General features: G+C 33.8%; 2 protein-coding genes across 6 annotated transcripts in view; one reads left to right on the top strand and one right to left on the bottom strand.

Moving 5' to 3' along the window:
- The window catches only part of LOC657024 (glutamate receptor ionotropic, kainate 2), a 318,038-nt gene that overhangs the window by 206,021 nt on the left and 88,150 nt on the right, over window positions 1-23,867 (top strand). The window lies entirely within an intron of this gene.
- Al (aristaless) overlaps window positions 1-23,867 on the bottom strand; it is a 59,467-nt gene that overhangs the window by 7,477 nt on the left and 28,123 nt on the right. For 3 of the 5 annotated variants that reach the window (XM_064356519.1, XM_008195688.3, NM_001114366.1), the window contains 2 exons: window positions 4,808-5,045; window positions 4,266-4,311 (listed from right to left, as the gene is read on the bottom strand). In XM_064356519.1, coding sequence (XP_064212589.1) covers window positions 4,266-4,311; window positions 4,808-5,045 — 284 coding nt within the window. Of the gene's footprint in view, window positions 1-4,265; window positions 4,312-4,807; window positions 5,046-7,431; window positions 7,456-15,225; window positions 15,356-23,867 lie in introns of those variants that run through there. The other 2 variants (XM_008195689.3, XM_064356520.1) reach the window with 2 other exon arrangements.

Below are 23,867 nucleotides of genomic sequence, written 5' to 3'. Positions count from 1 at the left end.
CCGTAGAGTTCACCGGGGGGACAAACCATTTTTCTCTAGGACTATTAGTTTTTGAGTTATAATTTTTTTAGTGAAAAATTTAGTATTACTTTATTTAAATGGCTACCCTTATATTAGGGAAAAAATTAAATTCTGTAATTAAAAAAAATCATAATTTAAAGACTAAAGGATTTAGAAAAAAATAGTTTGTTCCAGTGATATAATAGGTAAAATGAGACATTATAATCCCTGAATAAACCATTTTTCTCTAAAGTCTTAAGTTTTCAAATTATGAATTAGTAAAAAAATTTGTATTTCTCTATGAATGGCTACTCAAATTTTATCCAAAAAAATTCAAAAATCTAAATTAATAATACGTAAAATGAACCGCAGAATTCACTGGTGGAAATTCTAGTGCTTTTAGTTTGTGCGTTCTGAATGTTTTTAGTGAGGAATTTACTATTTCTCTATAAATTTTGAAAGCTTCTTCCCCACCCCTGCTTCAAATTAAAATTGTTTGGTCTTGGCTTATTGAATCAAATTTTCGAAGAAAATTGTTGGAAACCATTAATTTTTTGGTCGGAATCGGCCATTTGTGCAATTTCTCGGGCTCGTCTCCCGAAAAGTAGGTTTCTGTCACACCTCCGGCGTAAAATGTGTTTTTTCTTGTGCTGAAGTCCGCCGGTGCGTGACTCGCTTCGCAGCGAACGAAATTCAACAAAACAAATTTATAATGAGTTATGGAACAGCTTATTTTCAAGCGATTGCCGGATTTCACGCTCGGCCATTGTACATTTATAAAACTGACAAAGATCGCAGCACGCCGATAAATTGGAAAAAAGTCAACAATAGCTACCTGCGCTAATGATATCGTCTTCTCGTAATTGCCTCGTTTTTCTCCCAAATCTCATTCAATGCCGCTAATTCGATTTACGGAAGACAATTGCGTACCTAAACGCCCGAGTAATTGATATCCATTTATTTCCCTCGCTCGGGCGCAATTATTTCTCATTAGTTCATCTCGCTCGCACGCACACAAAACGAGCGAGAATTCAATCGCGGGTGGTTGTTTTTTCGCCGAATGCTAATGATAAGTTGGTGCCTTTTCTCATTGTTTATGGGAATTGGGCAAGGATGAAGGTATTATTAGGCTGATGGGAGGGAGCGAGAGGGCCGGACACCTGTTGCGTCGAAATGACACAGTACCGGAGGAAGCGACTCATTTCAGCCGGATTTTTTGTCGACTTTTTTCGGACACCGAGTGTACTACAGTCACGGACTTGAGCGATTAGGCTTAATTAAATAAATTACATGTCTCTATTTCACAAGAATTGTGCTTGCTTTCTGAAGGTTATAACTTAGTACGATTCATTGTTTTTGACGTGCGGACGACTTCATTGTGTGCAAATTTCTGTGATTCATCGCAAGTAACATCATTAACACACCAGCCACCTCAGAACATCAATCGATTCCCGAATTTCCGGTCAATTAACTAGTTCCTCAAACATGCCATAAAATGCCAGTTTTTATTAGCTTTATGGCCAAAAATTAGGTAATTCACACCTCCCAAGGAAAGGCTGTTTCGTCATAACACTCGCAACTAAAGGTCAATTAGGTTGTAATTTGTACAATTTACACATTTTTAGACCAATTAATTTCAAGATTTTTTATATTTATAACTTGATTAATTTACTCTGACAGGAAAAATGATTTATGCTTTAATCACGCCTTGTAAATAAATACTGCAATAAAACTTGAGAAAATCAACATAGTTTGGTTAAGAAACATTTTTATTTTAATGTACAGGGTGTCCCAACGATTTGACAAAGTCCATTATTCACCATTGAATGTTAGAAAATTTATCTTTTTTTACAGCAGCCATAGATACTTGATCCAAAATCCCTTGATCCAAGATTATTTTCGAGTATACAGGGTGATTCCGAAATTAGCTACAATACAAAATGATATTTTTTTCATGGAGGGAGAAACTTGTGGAGACCATTTTCAAGGTGCTTTCTTCCCCACTTGAAATTTCAAACCAGTGGTGTAGTCAACATATTTTTATTTTGGGGGCACTTGCAAAGTTTGCAGTTGACCATTGTCAAAATACACTTCATTAAAAATACTAACCGTTAATGCTAATAATTAACACTATTACGTGACATTACTTTGTTTTGTTGAAACAGCTTCAGACCTGCGCATTGACTGTATATTCCCTTCCTCAAGTTTCTCCCTCTACGATTTTTTTAAAATAGAACACTCTGTATTTTTTGTAATTTTGGATGCAGCTTTTAACACTGATAATTTAAAGCTAAATTATTATTAATCGGGTTTGTATAGTTTTTTTTTTTGATTGAAATAAAAGTATTTTATAAAAACACGCTTTTTTAATTATTCCATAAAAATCAAAAATCCTAGAAAAGTAGAACTTTCATAACTTTCAAGAAAAAAGTTCAAACTTAAAGAATATATTTTAGCCTACTGCGATCAAAAAGATAAAAAAATGAATAGGTTTGTTGCAAGTTAAATAATATAAAATTTTTAAATGGAACACCCCATTTTTTATTTTTGCACCTAAAAGATCTTTAAATTAGCTCTCTAAAAACATTAACAGTTAAGTCTCTCTTACGATTACTCAAAAGATATTTACTTTGAACATTGAAAGTCGAAACGTGAAAAGTAAAAAAATAATTTTTCAATGATTTAAAAGTCAGGATTGGACACCCTGTATACATCACTCTTAACCATTGTATCTCTTTGAACCAAGTCAAGACTTGAATAAAAAGTGTTAATTGATTGAAAAAATATCACAAAAACGAAAAAAAAACAGATAAAAAAGAAATATACAAAAACAGTACAAAAAAAAATAAAAAACAGTAAAGAAAAAAATATAGTAAAAGATGATATAAGAAAATATTGAAATTTAAGTTTGGAAAAATTAGTGAAAATTAGTGTAAATTCGCATCGATTTCAAACGCATTGCAAAAAGGCATTCCCACAGTCGTCCGCGGAGAGAGACGCGTTTTAATGACCCTATAAATAATTTTGATTAAAATTCCCGACTTAATTACCCAATTAATACATGCAGCATGCAACCAATCCAGATTGATTGAATGCAGATTATTCCATGTAAATAATTTCAAACCAGAAGTTAGCTTTAACGGTTCGCGGCAATTTACTTAATTCGATTACTCATATTTAATTAAATAACAGTACAAAAAACGTTGAAACGATAAACAAAGCAATTAGATTTTTTTCATCGCGCGGCGATCTCCGAGTGCGAAGAGCGGCACCACCTCGTTACACAACGAAAAATAATTCGAATAATTAAACTAAGGTCATGTAAATTTATAATAACACGCTCATTTTTGCAAAAAGCGACCGCCGCTCAATTACGACCATAATTACGATAATTGATCGGAAAGCACGACTCGAAAAGGAAATTAAATTAACTTAAATCAACAATGTTGGACGATGGTCGGAAATTGCAACTCCATTAAGATTTATGGACGACGATGATTAAATTAAAAGCTTGCGTTTCTAGGAATTCGATTTCTAGCAATTTCTTTTCCGGGCGTTTTGGCTGCGACAATGCCCACTTTGTTGCAGGATTGTTGTGGTGGTCAAGGTCATGGTCGATGAATATTTATAATAACTGTTCGTAATTGAATGAAAGTAACTGTATTTAAGCGATTTTTTTGAGGGAAAAAATCAATCAGAACGCTTGAGTGATTTATATGCAAGGAATTTTATAATTTGGAGTGACACACTATAAGTACGATTAATTTTTTGCCGTTTCCTTTTAAAATTAATACATTTAATAACCGCCTACTTGCTGATTGTTTATTAGACAATAAAGTTTAGTGTTGTAAACTTTAATGTTTTTAGAAAATCTGACACACATAAAAGTTTTATGGCCTATTAATTGTTCAAAAAACAAAACAAACACCGTTTTTATCTAAATTTAAGCGTTTTTGCATTTACAAAAGTTATTTATGCCGCCAAACAATGATTTAGGCGGATTGAGGGTTCGTCGCTTGTTGTTGAAGTCTCCAAGATTTCTGCATGAAAACGTTTTCCCAAGTCCTATTTAAATGTAAAGCTTTAAAAACTATAAACTGTAGATAACATTTATTACATTACGTGCTCTAAAAACAACGTTTACAAAGTGTTTGTGTGTAAATGTTGGAGACTTAAACAGTAAGCGACGAACCCACGATTTTCGAAAAAACAATGTTAAAATGTATTACCGATCAAATAATAAGGAGATAAAATAAAATGTTTACCTGTATTCTTGCTTCTGTTAGCCCTATCTTCATAGCAAGTTCCTCTCTGCAACAATAGAGACATTGATAATAAAAATAGTGGCAGTTTTTTGATGAATTGTTCAGAATTTATAAAGTATCACTAATGAGGGCCCAAAAAAACCCATCAACCGTTGCGTGGATCGCTTCCAATAGAGCAGATGATTTTTTACGTCTCCACTACCCGTCCGGAATGTCCTCGGCCGTACCTTTATTTGTATCGACAAATTGCAGACATTTAGGAATGCCGCCCGCGACGGACACCCGAGCTTATCTCTTCGGCGACGTTTTCATTCTCTCAACATCGATAAATCGTCGCCCTGAAGCCACTAACCCTAAGCACCTGTCCGCTGTTCCGGTCGGACTGCTCCCAAGCGAGCGTTTCCGTCCGACCATGGGATTCCCATTAAATGGTAAATAATCGATTTCGTGCGCGATGCCCACCGCCGATTACCCCAATTACCGTTAGTTAATTTCGGGGAAATTACCAAACACGCGATCTAATTTCTTCATTTCCCGCTCACCTGGTGAACACGTCCGGGTAGTGCGTCCTTGAGAAGGCTTTTTCCAGCTCCTCCAGCTGGTAGCTGGTGAAGGTGGTCCTGTAGCGGCGCTGCTTCCTCTTGGGGGCGAACTCGTCGGGCTCCGGGTCGCTGCCGTCGCTGTTGTCCGGGCCCGGAGGCCGCGGCTCGACTCCGGCGTTCGGCGTGACCTCTTCAGAGACTCCCATCACTTCGGGGTTCCTATCGGACGCGACAGGTTCTGCAACAGGATTAAAACCGGTGGGATTAGAGCGGGATTATGCCTATTTATGTAATTAACTTTTTTACAAAGAACCAACCAACGGACAAAAGGACGACTTGATACCCGGAATAATGCGCACAATGTCGATGAAAAACTTGATGCGGACAGGCATTCGACAATTAGTTTATTTACTCCGAATGCGCACTGTTGTCACATCTCAATAAGTGAACCAGTTTTATGAGTTCATTACGGACGAATGTTAACGGAATTAATTGACTATAAAGATCAAGTAGGCGGTACGGCGCAATAAACTCCAATTACGCGAAAATTGAGGAATTTCAGGAATTGTGGGTTCGTCGCTTGCCGCCAAGTTTTTGTTTTTTTACTAAACCCAACACAAGGCACACAAAAAACAAAATTACGAAATGTACGTTTCACACACGTTAGAAACGTGCAAATTATTTTTAATAAATGACCAGGAGGTGTTTTACTTCATAATAATCGAATTTGAAAATTTTTGGGTTCGTCGCCTGTTGTTGAAGTCTCCAGCTGTTTTAATAAAATCAATGACCACAAAGCGCACAAATGTCAGATTTGCTAATATTACGTCAACATATTAATAAACAAACAGTTTAGAAGTTGATTCATAAGTCTTGGAACATCTCTTAGGTGCTGTTAACAGTGTTAATTGAGTATGGCACACAATGTTTGAGCTTTTTTCACGAAATAAAAACACTTCAATGGGTAGAGTTTTTGACTGGTCGGATCACATATCTATTTTTGAACTTAGTCAGCGAGACCTTGCAATATTAAATAAATACGTGTAGTTGTAAAAATTTGGGTTCGTCGCTTGTTGTTGAAGTCTCCAAATTTTCACGCAATCAACCGACACAAAGCACTTCAAAGTAAAAATAGTTAACACATGCAACCTAGTAACCTGCTACCAGCCTATGATAATGGCTAAAAAGTTTTCTGCTTCATAATATTCAGAATTGAATTATTTCAGGTTCGTCGCTTGTCGTTAAAGTCTCCAGATTTTTTACAAAATCAGCCAAAACAATGCACAAAAAACTCAAAATCATATCACACACAGCTTTGTGACTTGTAATCGGCCTACGGACATAGCTAGAGAGTCTTCTGTTTCATAATATTCAAAAAAAAAAAAATTGGGTTCGTCGCTTGTTCTTGAAGTCCCCAGATTTTTTACAAAATTAGCCGACGCAAAGCACATAAAAGTAAAAATACTAAATATTCGCAACCTAGTAACCTGCAACTAGCCCATAAAATAGTTAAAAAATGTTAAGTTTCATAAATATTCAAAGTTGAATCATTCTGGGTTCGTCGCTTATCGTTGAAGTCTCCAGATTTCCTAGTGTTCTGGTAAATAACTAAGAGCTAAAACGTTTGTAACATGTCTGTATGATGGATTTTTCTGTTTTTTTTTGCCGTTTGCTTTGCGTTTTGCGTGAAATAGTTGGAGACTTGAATGCCTTGGGGTCAGTAGGCGCGTAACCCGAACGGTGGTGGAATCGTCAATGCGGGTAAGCAGTAGGCTTTTTAATTAGTGTAATTACGCTATCAGCGTTCCGAGGAAGTGCGTCAGTAATGGCACGTAATTCTCGCGTCAATTAACCGAGTATTCTTTTGGCGAAAAACAGCACGCATCAATCGATAAAATTAATTAAAATTTATCGCCTAATTCGGAATTACGGCGAGTCATGCAAGGCCCGCAATAAACCCTTCATATATTCCGGTCATAAAAGTTGAATTATGCACAAACCCCGTTTAAGTTAAATTAAAGTCGTATTTTATGAAGAGATCTGTGCTTTAAAAAGTTGATCAAGCCGGACTAGTTTATCTGACACCTGCCTTCTACGATCACGCATCCGACTAAATAATGCCCGGCGAAATGTTGGGCCGACACTGCGGGATTCTTGTTTTTCTGTCAATTTAGAGTGCTATAAAAATCTATAACGGACGCCAAAGAAAAACACAAGACGTTAATGTAATTACACTAGGACGCTAATCGTTTACATGATTTACAAGCTAGGCGGCGGTTCTTCTAAATTCCCCCCTAACACACTGTTACTCGGTTTTGCTCCATTTATTTCTAATTAATGCCCGACAATACGAAAAATCGACACTTCCGAGAGAGTTAATTAACTGGTCTGGAGTACACAGTGAACCAAAAAAACTTAATTAAATTATTAAATAATGACAGATAATTACAGTTAGCGCGACCGTTAGCATACCATGGCTATTTTTATTGAAATTTTCCTATGAGTAAGAGATAAAACAAAGTGGCCTTTGACGTATTAATCCTAGACGTAATCTCGGGGACGTAATTTACGACAGATAATTTGATAATATGACAAGTGACAAATGAACACCAACCGCACTTTACCTCGCATCGAAATCACCAAACTTGTTAGACTTTTAATCGATTTTTGCTTTTTGTTCCGTTTTTAAGTGAATCGTCATTAAATTTGATTAGCCTTAATTGCCCAATAAATAAAAATTGTTAATTAGTAATTAGCTACCTGTTATTACAATACCAAAGTCGCCAATTTATGTAGCAAATGATAATTATTTAAATTAATGTAATTGCAACGAACGTCACTTGTTTGATCAACAAACACCGGGAAACTATAATTGTTTTCACACAGTTTTCGCCAAACCAAAATAAGCCTTATAAAGCAGGTGGTTACATGTCTTGGGTTCGTCGCTTGTTGTTGAAGTCTCCACTATTTTCACCAAAACCAAACTTAATAAGACGCCTTTGATACAAAAATTGAAATATAAATATAGATAGGCTTTGGAGCTTTCAACAGTGTACTAGATAACTATAAATATTTTTTTATTTTTAAGCGATTTTAGGTTTTGAGAGTTCGTTCTTTATTACTTCTTTTTGTTGAAATCTCCAAAATTTCAGCTAATAAAAGAACTTAACACAAACTTGTAAACTCTACGTGTTCTCAGTGCTTTTTACTCTTTTTTAGTATTTTTTTAATTAGGCATAATATATGGGGTTCGTCGCTTGTTAAAGTCTTTCGAATTTTTACTGAAAACATTCAAAATAAATTTCAGAAAAAAGCCCATAATTCTAAAATAAGTTTACGAGGGTCTTGTTTTTGTAAGAAGTAGCAAAAATTGCCATTTTTTGTTAAATTTTGCTGGTAAATTAAGAGCTACTTGATGTATTTTTTGTGGGTTTGTCGCTTGCTCCGGTGTTAAAGTCTCCCAAAATTTTGCGTTTTTTTGGTAAATATTTTTTAAATTATGTGATTATGGGTTCCCATTTGTTGCAATCTCTTGAATTTTTACTAAAAACATTCAAAGAAAGATTCAGAAAAAAGCCTAACCCTGAAAAAAGTTTAGGAGAGTTTATTTCTACAAGAAAATTATCTTGTGTTGCTCGGAAGTTAACGCTATATTAAACTGGAATCATTTCTTTTTGTTTATTTGGTTCTGAAAGTCAACTTTTAGCTAACCTTACAAATTTAAAAATCACTGTAGGTTATATTCAATGGGAATATTAATGATAGTACATATTAGAAACATAATTATTTAATTATTGGTCTCTTCAAAAAAATTGTCAGGGCTGTCATGTTTAATTACAATTTGCAGAAATATCAAAGCAGTGTTCAGGTAAATGTTGCGATTTTTTGTATGTTTAGATGTCAAATAAAGACGCCACTTGATGTATTTTTGTGGGTTCGTCGCTTGGCCCGGCGTTGAAGTCTCCGAAAATTGCAGCGTTTCGCAAGTTTGTTATCGTGTCAGTTCAGCAGAGAGAAAATTGTCGTAGTGGGAAGCCGAGCATTGAATAATTTACTCGTTGGACCGCAAAACCCGAACTCGTGACAGTGATTTAGCCTAGAACGGTTTCCTGTGTAGGCATAAAAAAGCTCTTCCTGATGTAGTTTCTCGCAGCGAAAGAAGACACAACATAAATATTAAAACCGTCCGATAGACTCGGTCTCGGCTGAGCGATTTAATTCTCGTTGAGCGTAAAAAGCCGACCGATTCAATTAAATTCAATCCATTGTGTAAAACCATATGAAATCTCGTTACGTTGTCGTGGCCGAAGGCGCAACTTCTCATTTACATTAATGCCGTCAAATTAATTTACCTTTAACATTATAGATGCAAATTAACGCGAGGTTAATTTAAACACGAGATAAAACATGTCTTCGATTAATACGGCAATTAAGCGCTTTGTGACGATTTCTTAGAGATTTTGCGGTCAGCGAGCTTTTCCGAGAAGCGCTGATTGCGCTTTTATTGTCGGAACTGCAATCCGACTGACCGAAATAAATACAACGCTAATGCAATAATAATAATGTTAAATTGTTTAAAAAACATTTTTTTCCGACCATATTACGCAAAGCCGCGTCATTACAACTAATCAAATTTAATTACAAACTTATTTATACGGCGTGGAAAATCCGGAATGTGATGTCCATTACCTTAATTAAAAATATTAATTAATTTATTAATTACTTTAATTGAAACAAACGCAATTTGTTGATACAAAGCTGACATGCAGGAGAAACGAAGGTTTCTTTTAGTTGTGGGCTGAATTTCCCATTAGGCCGGGCATTAGCATTCATAATTGAATCATTAATTTCCTCCAACAACACAAATCAATTTGATCTATTGACAGAAACATGCAAATGCTGACAAGAAAAATTATTGTTATATTAAAATCTTGTTCTATTATCTAGTTTGAGGTTGAAATTTGCAAACTTGTGCAGAATTTTCGCTAATTAAAAACACGTGGACCTGAAATGTCAATAAAACAACCATTTGACATTTCCACTAAATTTGATAACACCTCACAAAATACACGTTTCAGGGTAAAAGCTTCGCGGAAGAATTGGATTTCTAATATGTTGGGCAATTTTAGAGAGTTGGGCGCCACCCACAAATAAATCTTGTCGAGGCATCTGAAAAGTAGTTCATTTGAGTGTAATTGATTTTTGAAGAGTTCCACAATTGTTTTTCAGATTTCAGGACACTTGAGTTACAGTGTTTGATTTACTGTTGAAATCTCCAAAAGTTTTCATTTTATCTCATTAATATATGTTTAAAAAACAGTTATTTATTATTTTTATTTATTTTATTTATTATTTATTTTTAGTATCCTGATGTTTTTCAGGAAAGAGAATAAAAAAATTAATATTTTTTTTAGCCCGAAAAGTCAAAAAACATATTCAAGCTTCTTTTAATCTATCAGGCTTTTCTTTTTATATTATTTTTGCAGAATAATTTTTTAGTGGAAAAAATTCTCAGTTTTACAGTTAACTTCTCTTAAAAATGTTCTTTAGACATTGTATTCTTATGGCACAATTTTTTACGTATTCCCGAAAGGTTGTCTTCTATTTCTGTAAGTTATTTCTAGGAGCAATTATTTTTTTAAATGTTTAAATAACTGATAGTGCCCTAAAAATTGAAATATGTACTTGGAATTAAACTGATTACATTTAATTTAAAATTCAACTTTGACTACTGCAATTAAAATTTACTTTCAATTAAATACAAAAAACCGTGAAAAATTCGTTAATATTCAGGTGAAAGTGATTCCAAAGTTATAAAGTGTAATAAGATTAATAAGTAAGACGTAATTTTTTAATTTTTTTCAAGTGCCACTGGTGTTTCTATGTAAAGTGTGTTCAAAAAGTAAAAAAAGTGACCGCCAGGAGCCACGAAATTTTAACTCAACGAATCTTTTTGAGTTTTAAATATACATTTGCTAACTTGAAATAAGTCGTTCTTGAAATGTAAAGCATTCTTTAATAGACTCAGAAAGCCTAAAAGCAGCAGAAACTAAATTTTTAAATGTTAAAGTCACAAAACTGGGATTTTTGGGTTTATACATATCTGAGTTTTTTGCCTGTTGATGTCTCAAAAATGTTTTAGTTTGTATTTTACACATACTTTCAGGTATTAAAAAGCTCAGAAAGTGGAATGATTTTTCAGCCAAAGGTACAAGAATCTTGCTCAGAGTTAACAGTTTCTGAAAAAATGTTTTTTTTTTGTGTGTGTTATAAGCCCTTGTTTTGAAAGGCAGTTTCGGTGCAATTTTCTCGGTATTCCCGCGTCGCATTAACTGGTTGTAACAGCTCACAGGAATGCCGCCCCCGGAGCCTCGCGTCCTTATCTCCTTTAACAAGTTGTTAATGTGTAAGGCTTGTTCCAGTCACTCCGATTAATTACGAAACCGGCTCCTTTCGAAAACGCATTGCGAGCACTTTCGAAAAGCTCCCAGTGGGCGTCGAAACGTCATTCACACACGCTCGACTCCACTAATGTCAAATGTCAACGCGAACAATGGGAAATTAGGCAAATTACTTCCGAATTTTCGTCCTTGTGCGCACCGTGAAAATTCCCATTTACTTAATGATTTAATTGAACAAACTGCTTGCTCTTCGCCTGTCACGACCTCAACCACACCGTGAAATTAACTTTTAATTATTCAAGAAATGAAATTTCTGACGATTCCCCGAATTCAAGCCACGCAGATCCGTATCGGGATAATTCGGGCCCGGAACGACCAGACCTCCACTTAAGCTAATCTACGCCGGACAACGCTAATGGAGCTTTATCAGGGAACGGGGACTAATTGCGCCAGCGGCGCCGAACGCCTCAAATTCACCAATAGACGAATTAGAGCGACCTTTTCACTCCTGGGTTCGTCGCCTGGCGTTGAAGTCTCCAACAATTTTGCCCGAAATCGGCACAAAAACACAACGAAACACCAGAAATATGCATTATCATGATTATGTGACTCCTTGTCAATTGTATCAATAATAATTTCCCTACTTAGAGATTTGGAATTAAAAAGTGGGTTCGTCGCTTGGTGTCGCGTTGAAGTCTCCTGTGAAAAAATCACTCAGAGTTGTTTTTTTACAATTTTAATAGCTCGTCTTGTCCATCGCGCTACCCAGAAGCTCTATCGTTGTTTTTTTCCTTCTAATTTTCTAATGGCCTGCTTGTCGGAATTCCGGCGTGAGCACGACAAATGCGTGACGTCACGTCGTAAGAATGTGTTCGAAGCACTTCCTTGTTATCACCTGTGGCGCGTCGGTCGCCCGTCAGTCGCTCCTCTAGTCCTTTATCCAAAAAAACAATTAGCCAAGTCATAGCCACTTTGATAACACCAGGCTTCCATTAACCGACAATAAAACAAGAGCGTTAGATCATAACACAAGGACACGACCGGAAAAAATACACACACACATGGAGAAGAGAAGAAACAAAAGATAATCGGCGGCGTTCTCGGAACGTCACGAGGCCAATCGCAGAAAGTGAAAAATTTTAATGGCACTGCTATCTTAAAACGGCCTTAATATAACCCATAAATAACATTAGGAGTCGAGGCAGCCGTGATTCCCGGAAATCGAAGCCTGCTTGACTCGGCGAGCCGTTATAGAGATTTCGGGCGATGACTGATGATCGATGATCGGGGTGTCCACCGGATGGAGCTTTTCCGGGGCTTCCGGTGCACGCAACTTGCCGTGAAAATCCACTTCGCAAGACGGAATAATTGAAACGTTTCGGTTTTTTTGGTCGGAGTCGGGCAAAGACTTAATCCTATTGGGTTCCATCCATTCAGAAAATACGAGAGTTTTATCAAAATAATTTGACGGGGATAAAGGTGTGAGGGTAGAAAGGCGACACTTATCCGACAAGCGTGGAAAGGCTTAGAAATTCGATTCAATTTTCTGAATTTATGAATCTTTATTAACAGTTTTGACAGAGCGGTTCTAAAAATAAACGATAAATTTTCATATTAATAGTTGTGGGGTTTTTATTATCCATAAAACCAAATGACAATAAAATGTCTAATTTGATTTAATACTTTTCCCCTTGACCTTCTTAAAAAACAATAACATAAAGTGTATCTCAGTTGGACATGAATAGAATATAATTTTCTATGTAATTTAGTTGATAACTATCTGTATGCATAACAAAAACATAATTCAATAAAAAGCTGACATTTACAAATTACCCATTTTTGCACAACATTCTGGCAATAATTTAGAAAAAGGATATTTCATGGACCAAGGAACACCAGTCTCACATGCATAATATTTTGAATTTCGGTTTATTAAGTAAAACAAACCACCAAAACTTAAAAGAAGTTAAGGTCAAAGAAAAATGCGTTAAAATTTACTCTGTTTATAAAATCAAATTCCCTTGGTAGATGAAGTGAATTAAATTCGTAAATTTTTTGTATTGTCTACAATTTTTATTGTATTTGTCTTTATTAACAAGCGGAGGCAAAGTCAAAAGTTTTTTAGAATTATCTAATACTAAAATAATTAGATTTTAATAGTTATAAAGTACTCCGAGTGTTTAATTCCACAAAAGGTTGTCGAAGAAACATTAACTTTCTCAAAAAAAATTGTTATACCTAGCTAAGTTAGTTTTCGGCCACAGAATAAGCTGAAGTCCTAAACTGAATGAAATAAATGAAATCAGAAAATTCACTTATCTTAACGCTCCCTAAATGTTTAAAATTTTCCAAAAAATAAACTTCAAGAATCTGGAACTTATTCCTCCATATAGTCCTGATTTTCATTTGTTGGGCTTTTTAAAACTTTTTTCAAATGAAGTAATGTTTACCTATACCTACTTTTTACATGGTATACTTTCTTTTTAAAACCATTACCCATAATATCAGCATTGTCTGAAAAATAAAAAAAATATCTAAGGAAAGGTCAACAGTTAAAAAAGCGGACGGATTTTTCTTATTTTCTGACAAAGTGGCAGTTTTTTTTGGAAAAAAAAATTACTAAAACTTCTAGTTCTAAAAATTACTGTCTGCTTATGAAGTAAGGTACACAGTAAAAATTTTATTAAAATCTGTAGAGTACATCTCGGAATTTTTTAATTCCTTGGATTCAAAATAGTTGAGAAATAGACAGATCTTAGACCATACATAAGGTCTTTTTTTAAAAGAACCAATAATAAATCTATCTAATCAAAAAATAGTTTTTTAATTATCTCAAAAAAGTCTAAGCAAAAATCTTTTTAGAGTAGATATCTATGTACATTTAAAAATATTATTCTTTTACTTAGGGTAGGCCCGGGAAATTTCGACCACAGGGAGAATCCATCTACAGTGAATATTTTAACTTCCAGCTAGCACAAAAATTGGAATTACCACTTTCGAAATAAAGTCAAAAGTCTCTAGAAAATGTTTAGTCTTAGAAATAGTGAGTTTAAAAATTAAGAATAAAATTCGAATTAAATACGTATTTAATGAATTGTAAGTGTATACTGTTGTATATTTGTCACATTTTTCCAAATGTGACACTGGAAAATGAATTCGCATGATGGACGAAAGTGAAAATCCAGTACACTAACGGTTTTATAGTTCATTGTCACAATTAATTAATCCACATAATTTTCAATTCAAATTTTATGCTAAACGCCAGTTATCTAAATATAGAAATGGTTGTAAAACTTATTACTTTTATCACACACGTGTCATCACATGTCATTTATCATAAACTTAAATTTATGAAATATCCCCATCATGTGGGTAAGTAAAACAAACATTAATTAGACCCGAGGAAGTCCCGAATAAAGAGAAAGATTTATTTGAGCATTTGAACTTTGTGACCCCCTACAAAACCCCATCAGCAACTCAATTCAAAGTTTAATTACCAACTTTGTGTATTTAACTGTGCAATAAACACGCATCATAATCATAAACAAAGTTTACTTAATTAAGTTTTTACTCCGCGCAATTAAACGAATCAATTTACGACTGGAAATAATAAAATTAAATTGTACGATGAACAATACACCCAGAAAAAAGCCCCAACAATCCCAAGAATGGAAATGACAATTTCATTCCAACTAAAGTCGAAAAAACGAATTCTCGCGACTCGAACGGCGAAAATACCACGGCCTCCTTTAATTAAAACATGAATCAAGTCGACATTGCCGGAATTACCGCTCCTTTGTTTTATTTTGTGAGCGAGCCAAGATCCGACGGCAAACAAAACTCACTTATTCCCTCCCTGCGATTATTTTTTATTAATTTTTTTCAAAAAATATTAGCGCGGTCGTAGTAGGCGCACCGCCAGCTTGATTTTTATTTTCTCGCTTGATTAAGCACCCCCCACCCCCGATCGATCAAACTCCAGTGGCGTGCGTTCAATTGGGCCAAAATCGTACTCACCCAGGGCCGTTGTAACAATGCGAAAAAACAACCGAAAAATAAAAACAAAAAACTCAAACAATTGCCACACGAAACATACAGTGTCTCTAAGCCTACTACCTGCAAGCAACTGTTCTCTCTTTGGTGCAGGGAACCTAACCTGAGTGTTTTAATCAAGCGTGGCCAATGGGAGGCCGAGGCCGAGTCATGTTGGGGGCCTGTGGCCAATCGGGAGCGAGAGGCGGGGCGAAGTGTCATGATTAAAATAATGGAAACGCTTGATTATGAAAATACTAATATGGTTGGTAGCTAATTATTTGTGTACGTTTTCTAATTGCTTTGAAATTATTGAGCGGCTGGAATTTTTATGGGTTGCTTGATTGGGGGAATTTATGACGGTTGATGGGTTTGTTTTAGGAATTAACAAAGCGATTAGGGTAATTAGGGGTTGATGGATGGGCGGGGCGAGTAATTGGGCTCGAAAATGGGACAGTTTTTACTAAACGGATTTTTTTCGTAATTGGATGATTCATTTTGCATTGTAGCGGCTTTTTATCGGCCGCTACAATGAGTAATGAATGGAAAAATGGGTTTAAATGTGAAATTAATTCTTTCTTTGAGGCACAATAATGCAGAATGGGTCTTTTGGAAAAAATAATAAATGGTAACAGGGATAATGAGGAACTGACACCACCAGTTAAATTTTTAAATTATGGTAAAATATAACAAAAAGCTCATTTCAACGGTTTGTTCCAGGACAAGGAAGTGACTGAAGCTGGCTTTTTTATTTAATATTCCAAAAATTCTTTATTTCTTTTCAGAAACCAGGTATTTTATAATTTTTTCGTTGCACCCACATGTTGATTTATAGAAATATGTACAAGCCTAACGTGGGTACTTATAAATATTTTCATACCTTTTCAGAGAGTCTTTCATTTTAATTATTTCATAAAATTTAGTTTAAAATAATCCAAAAAATCACCAAATTATTTAAAAATTAATGTTATTTTTGCTTTTTTAAAGGTGTATGCAGTTATGCACGTTCCTAAATTAACAACTCATATTTTTGTAAGATCTAGATAAAATTTGACCGAAAAATTACCGAACAAGATAAAAAAACACAATTTTTGCTTGCTTCCCTAATGTTTTAGAATTACTTTGTGAAATCTCCTCAAAAATAAGTCGTAAAATCTCAAAATTTGTTTAAAAATTATGTTATTTTTGACTTTTTCAGTGTCTAAGCTCTAAGCAATTTTTTGTGAAATTAATTAAGAAAACTTTTTGCATTCTTCGAGCTATATTTGCACAGCATTTTTTATGTCAAAAATTAACCAAAATTATGTTAAAAAAATATGCGTTTATTAAACTGTGCCAAAAAATCACCAAATCGTGTCAAAAATCACAATGTCCTTGCCTTCTGTGCCATTTGTACTCTGTTTGTTTAACCAGAAATAAAATATTTTGAGAAATATTGTAGAAATAGAAAACTTCCTTCCAGTTGTGTTAGAAATAGTGTTATTCCTGCCGATTTATAAGGTTTATTTATTTTCTGATAAATAAATAAAATATCTTATTCTTGTAATGTATTATTCCATGATTTCTGTTGACTTCTTGCACTAAATATACTACGTTATCTTATCTAACAACTCAGTTTTCTGTAAGATATCCACAAAAGTGTGAATGGAAAATTACTGAACTATATCTAAAAAGCCGCAATTTTTGCTTGCTTCTTTAATAATATGTTTTGGCAATGATTTAGTAGAATTTCCAAAAAATCTCGCAATTTGGTTAAAAATGATGTTAATTTTGCCACTTCGAATGTCAAAACTCTAAACAAGTTTTTTGTGAGATTAGTTAAAAACCAAAAAACTCAATACATGGTAAAAAAACGATATTACTTTTTGCATTTTTCGAGCTATTCTTGTACAGCAATGCAATTTCTTGTAAAAATTTGTCAAAAATAAGCCAAAATTAGTTTGAAAAGTGCGTTATCTGTGCCTTTCTGAGCTAAAAACTCAGTTTTATCAAAAGATTTTATCAAATTGAGCCAAAAAAATCACCAAACCATGCCAGAAATCATACAGTTCTTGCCTTCTGTGCGATTTTTGGGCTGTTTGGTTAACCAGACATGAATATTTAGAGAAATATTATCAAAAATACGAAGAAAATTACAAGTTGATTAGAAAATAGTGTTGGAACTTATCTCCTAAAAAATTTCTATTCTTCTAAATTGTTTATAATCTGACTTTGAGAAATTATGTTTGCATTAATTAAACTTAGTCAGGTTTGTAGTTTTTAATTCAAATAATCACTTGGTATTTATTTATTGATAAAATTTTCTGAATAATTCATGTGTACTTTTATCTAACTTAAATATTGAAACAAAGTGGGCTATGATTGTGGAATTAAGTTGACAGCACCAAAAAATGAAAGTTAAACTTATAAAAAAAAACAAAATACACGGAATCTTATTTGTTCTACTAATTGTTCTACATTTTCTTGTTGCAACTAGTTTTAAGAAGTATAAGCATTTTTTAATAATTCAATTTGGAGCGCCTTTATTATTAGAAACTGCAGACAATTTCTTGATTTCTAATTGTTACCAAGCAGTAATTAATTTGGAAGGCAATTAAAATCTTTCGGAGTGGTTTTTAGAATCGATAAGCGGTCTCATGTCTTTTTAATTAAAAAATTTCACGGTGTTTGTCTAACAGAATCAGAAGCTGATGAAAGTCCTTTGTACCCATGGCCAGAATTCGACGCAACAATTTCCATTTGAAAAGCCTCTCAGTGGGAGCCAAATGAAAACAAACTCTCTTCAAACTGCTACCGTTCCAGCCCATCCCAGCGTCCATTAGCCCATATTTACAAAGATAATAAGTTATTTATTTTCTCCAAATCTCATTATCGAGGGAATTAAATTGAATCTATATTCGAAAAAGCAATTATCCTGATTTACATTTCTGGTCCAGAGGCTCGATCTAATCTCGGAAAAAGTTTCGGTCGTTTTGCTTTTCTCTGAACGCGGACGTAAAAACCCCGGTCCTGTTGGCGCAAATAAAGTCGTTATTTTGTTAAACGCCTTTCTTAATTAGTTTTTTCGGTAATGAAATTTCCTCCGTTGGCTGTTTTAGTCAATTTACTTTTTGCCCCCGCAAACGGTTAATACTTTGTCTTTTTCTCGGTCCACTATTGAATTAAATAGATTTCTTTTGGGGAAAAAAGCGGATGTTGGTAGCACGTACTGTCCGCTTCATTTCACATTAAAAATCGGTTTTATAAACAGAATTACAGACGAATTAGTCATGGATTAGGAGATGGACTCGGGCCCAAAAAATCCAGTTGACTCTTCCTATTAACAGCCGCCATACATGATGGCCAAATTTCGGCGATTTCACGCTCCGGGAAAAAATTTTACCTAATTTGCTCCGAGTCATTATTTAAATTACAACAAAGCGACGATTTAAACAGAATTATGGTGATTTCTCACGTGCGGAAGAACACGACTAATTATCCTCTCAAATGTGAGTAATTAAACAAGAACAAAGAAAGATGGCGAACGTTCACCCGGACAAGGCAACCATGACGCTTGTCGACGGCATCCAGAAAAGAGCCAACAACTTCACTAAACACCCTATATACAGGGTGACCCAGCGGTGTGTACTCGGTCTATAACTTTCTTGCTCTTTGAATATTACCATTCTTTTTTTATTACCCAATTGACCGACTTAAAGTCCACAAACTAAAAATATTTTTATTATGCACAGGGTGTTGTGTACAGAGTGGTGAAGCAAAGTTATATTTTTTTAAATGAAACACCCTATATATTTTTACGTAATTGGAATCTACGCCAAAAAATACTGTAAGTTTATATAAACTATTATGCGTCTATCTGTTTTCGTTACAGAATTATTCAACTTTTCGTTATAAAAAAGACCGATTTTTAAAAATTACTGCAAACTCGCTTATGAATATTTTTCAATTAATTTGGAACAGAAAAATTTAGAATACTTTGTAGTTTTAGTAAATAGACAACTTTTAGTTAAAGCACGCAGTTAATATACAGGGTGTGCCAAAACGGAAAAAGTTGAATACTCATTTTTTACAAATGGAACACCCTGTATTTTATTAATTGTGTCGATAGCATTTTTGATAAGCTTTCTAACGGTATAGAACTTGCATAGGAAATTTAAAATATTTTTCGAAATTTTTCAAAAAAATATATTTTATTACAAGAAATTTGTTAGCCTATAATCTGATTGTCAAATGGTAATTAATTTTTTGACATGTATTAATGTGACTAATTACACAAGTAATCTAATTATTACCTAATATAAAAATGAATTTCACTCATCAAGAATTAATAATAAAATAAATAAAAAATCTTTTTTTTTTTGAACACTAAGAAATATTGTAAATTTGCTATACAAACCGCATATCATTAAAAAGCTTATAAAAAATGCTATAGACACGTGTAAAGAAATACATAGTGTTCTATTTGAAAAAAATGGGTTATTCAACTTTTTGCGTTTTGACACATCCTGTATATTATTTCCGTGTTTCAGGTAAAAGTCGGCGATTTCCTAAAACTACAAAATATTCTGAGTTTTTCTGTTGCAAATTTTCCGGAAAATATTCATAGGCGACTTTGCAGCGATTTTTCAAAAATTGGTCTTTTCTATAACGAAAAGTTGAATAATTCCGTAACGAAAAGAGATAGACCCATAATTGTTCATATAAAGTTACATTATTTTTTTGCGTAGATTCCAAATATGCAAAAATATATGGGGTGTTCCATTTAAAAAATATAACTTTGGTTCACTTGCTTCTCAATAACGTACCACTGAGTTGGTGCGCCAGTTTTTGAGCACCCTGTATAAGATAATAAAAACAGAATCGCAATATTTTAAATAATAAAAAAGTTATAGATCGATTACGCTCCCCTGGGTCACCCTGTATTATAAAATTATCATGCAAATTTTAAAATTATGTCAATATGTTATCACCTAGCGTCTAATTTTTTCCCCCAGATTTTTGGTCATGCAGTAACATATGAGTTATATGTCTTTCTACAGGGCGTCCCTCAGGTCGCTAATTATTATTTAATTTCCTGTGAGGGTATAATCATAATAAAACTTTTGTAATGCGATATAAAAGTCGATAAAGCAAATAATGAGACGTAATGTAGCGTAAAAAATAAAATTTCATCATCTCATTACGAATTTCCATTAATAATGAAGCTAAAACGTCCGTAACGAGAGATACGAATCGCTCCATTTGTGGAAACATCGTCGATTAAATCGTACCATTAACCCTGAATTATTTTCCCAAATCCGACCCGATTATGATTAACTATCGAATTAGCTCCACATCTAATGTAAATACAGCTCGGGAATTGTGAAACGTCGAAATATAAGTCTCGTTTCATTGTTGTGCCACAAAAGCCTAATAATTCCCCACCCCGTGGCCGCCTTTGTCCATAGACAATGTGGCTATGCATAGTGGCATTATGAAGTAATAAGGGACCTAATAGCATTAGCATGACTTTACCTTTTTTCCACCGCTACTATTCTTCGCCGAAATCCACAATGGCCCGTGAAAAATACATATTCTTGAGTCAATGGAACGAATCGAGACTTTTGTTTACCGAGAATTCAAATTCGGAAAAATTGATTGTTTGCAGCCCGAGTCGGTTCTTTCCCACAATTCTGATATGTTAATTGGCCGTAAAATTTCATTAAGGCTTGTTGTTTGCCAGTAATGCGGATTTTCGTCGACAATGAAAGCTAATGATGTTAATATAAGAGCTATTAGATTGTGTTGTAACATGGCGCGGTCGTTTGTTAGTACAGTGGATGAAGACCGGCCGCTAGATCTTATCGGACCACGGTCGACACGAAAATCGCTCGTTTACTAACTGCCACCGAGGGTTTGTTACCACGAGTTGAGTAATTAAATAAGGAGTGCGCCACCGGTGCTTCCAACATGAAAAATCCACGACAAAGGCATAAATTTTGGGCCTTGTGGCTTCATTAGGAAGATAGGAATGATGTAAATGACGCCGCTTTTTCACCGGGCTTATAAAGTGTATAAAACGGAACTTTTTAAATATAAAAACTTGGTAGGGTTCGAGAAATATGCAATTTTCTACATGAGTAATTTTTTACAGCACGAGCGTAAAGAGTGCTGCATGAATTGAGAATAATTGAAATAATATATAATTCAGTTCTTTTGCGAATGGTTTAGTAACAGGATAAACTACAGTGCACTAAAATTATAAAAAAAACGTATTTTAATCAACTCTGGCAATACCAACCCCTACGTCTTTAGAAGTTATTACAATGTTAATATTACACCAAAGGATCTTACTTTTCCTAATTACATAATTAGAAACCGATGTCATAATTTGTCGCAAGAAAAAGACAGGGTGAATTAAATGTGGTTTATTTCTAAACTTTTATTACAAATTACAGCTAAAAGTACTAATTACACTTATCAGTTGATACTGCGTTTGCTCTTAAATAGTTAGTGTCTTTCTCTGGGTATGTGTATTTTTTACGAATTTTTCTTCCCGTCCTTGTACTCGTAATTAAAATTAATTATTTAAGAATATTATTATCAACAAATATAAAAATACTAAATGATGCCCAAATAACGATTTCCAGCAAAAAATTATTATACAAATTTTTCTACGTTTACTACGTTTATTTGTTTTTTTTTATTTTACTTGATTATTATTTTATTGAGGCAAACGGACGGTTTTTACTGATTTTTTATCACAAAACAACGCATTAGTAAAAATCTAACCTTTATTCTTTTTCAAATACCAAAATACGAGTTCAATAAGTTCAAATAGTTTTACCTACCTACTGTCTACATTCATTCGCTTATTGGGTAGAGTGAAAAAGCTCTCTTGGAATAACTCAAGTAAACCAAATTTCAATTAAATCGTAGTTTTTTATTTAAAATATCAAAAGTGAAAATTTTGAAATCCTCTGTAAAAAAAAAAGTTTAGATCTTTTCTTTGCTGTTTTCATATTTTTAAGAAAAAAAATAGCAAACAAATTTTTCAAGTTTTCAAGTTTTCAAGTTATACAAACTTTTTGTTGACATTGAAAAATTCATTAGCTACAGCACTTTTCGTATTGGTTGCCATCCCTAGTAGCATACTTTTATAACCGAGATAAAACCTTCCAATATAACCGAGAATTCCCAAATGTGACGCTTTTATAAGCTTACCGTTAGCTAACCACTTTATCTAACCGTTATCTACGGGCGGTTATGTTGTGGTTATATAACTCCTCTTATATCTCGGTTATATTGGGGATATGTGTCTTTATCTAACCTTTATCTACGCGTGGTTATATTTTGATTATGTAATTTCCTTTACATTTCGCTTAGTTATATTGCCCTTATATAACTTTTGCCTAAAGTTTATTTAAATAAACTCATAGTATATTTTAATATACAAATTAAAATTATAAATATATAGAATAAATAAATTAGTGCTTCTATCCAGCCTGTTTGGATGGACAACAAATATTGTTCAGTGTTTTGTTAAAAAATTCCAAAAGATCTTGTAGGAATGACTTCTACAAGAAAATGTTCGCTGACCAGAACTAACATAGAACTACTTATGTTAAGACCGAAGATGCTGTAAGAGTAATAGGAAAAGTGAAATGCCATCTTAGGGCAAAACTTCTAACGTAGTCAGTGTTATCTCTTTCCTCCAAAGAACAAGAGTTGTTAGTTTGTCAAACTGTAAACGAATTACAGTTATCAGGAACTAAAGTATTACTACTTTCAAAAACGTATTGTTTATTGTTTTCTTCATTGTTTTCTCAACTTTAGACAAATTCTTCGAACCCAGCTTAACATTGAAGGATTAAAGGGTCGACAGGTAAAAAGTGAGAGAACATTCATTCTTAGAATAATTTGCTTTGGTTTTGACAAATTCATTTTTTGTGGTCAAAACTAAAATACATTTAGGAAAGCTTTCAATGAAATATAAATTTAAATTGTACTCTACTTACATGATAAACAATAAATATAGATGACGATTTACGTGTTTGCAACACGTAGAAGTAAAGAAAAAGCAAAACACACTGTTGAATGCATTTTACGACAAACAAACTAGTAATTTTCCACCATATAACCAAAAATTTCTTAGATCACTTATTTTGTTTTGTAATTGTTATTATAAATATAACTGCAATAATAACAATAATAACAATGCTTAGATCACCGATATATAAACTGAATCTAGAATACGCTATATTGCATTACACACATAGCAGTTATATAACCGTCACATAACCTTAGCTGTTACGCTAGACATAACCATGGTTAAAACACTGATATATAACCTGAATCTAGGTTGGGCCATTTTGCTTAAGAAACATAACGGTTATCTAATCGTAATATAATCATGGTTATAGACGCTAAACATAACCATGGTTAGGGAACGGTTATATAAGCTGAGTCTAACATAACCAATGGTTAGATTTGTGTATTGCGGTTATAAAACGTTATATAACCGAAAGATAACTCAGTAAAACAGTGCTACTAGAGATGGAAACGTAAAAAGTCAAAGTTATCGGAAAGGAAAGCAAGATGTTGACAGAGAAAACCAACATAACTTGAAAACTACCACAGTATAGGGA

Source organism: Tribolium castaneum, chromosome 5 (genome assembly GCF_031307605.1).
Source record: "Tribolium castaneum strain GA2 chromosome 5, icTriCast1.1, whole genome shotgun sequence".
NCBI lineage: Eukaryota > Metazoa > Arthropoda > Insecta > Coleoptera > Tenebrionidae > Tribolium > Tribolium castaneum.
Note: the sequence above shows the minus strand (reverse complement) of the source record. Positions and strands in the feature narration are given on the sequence as shown.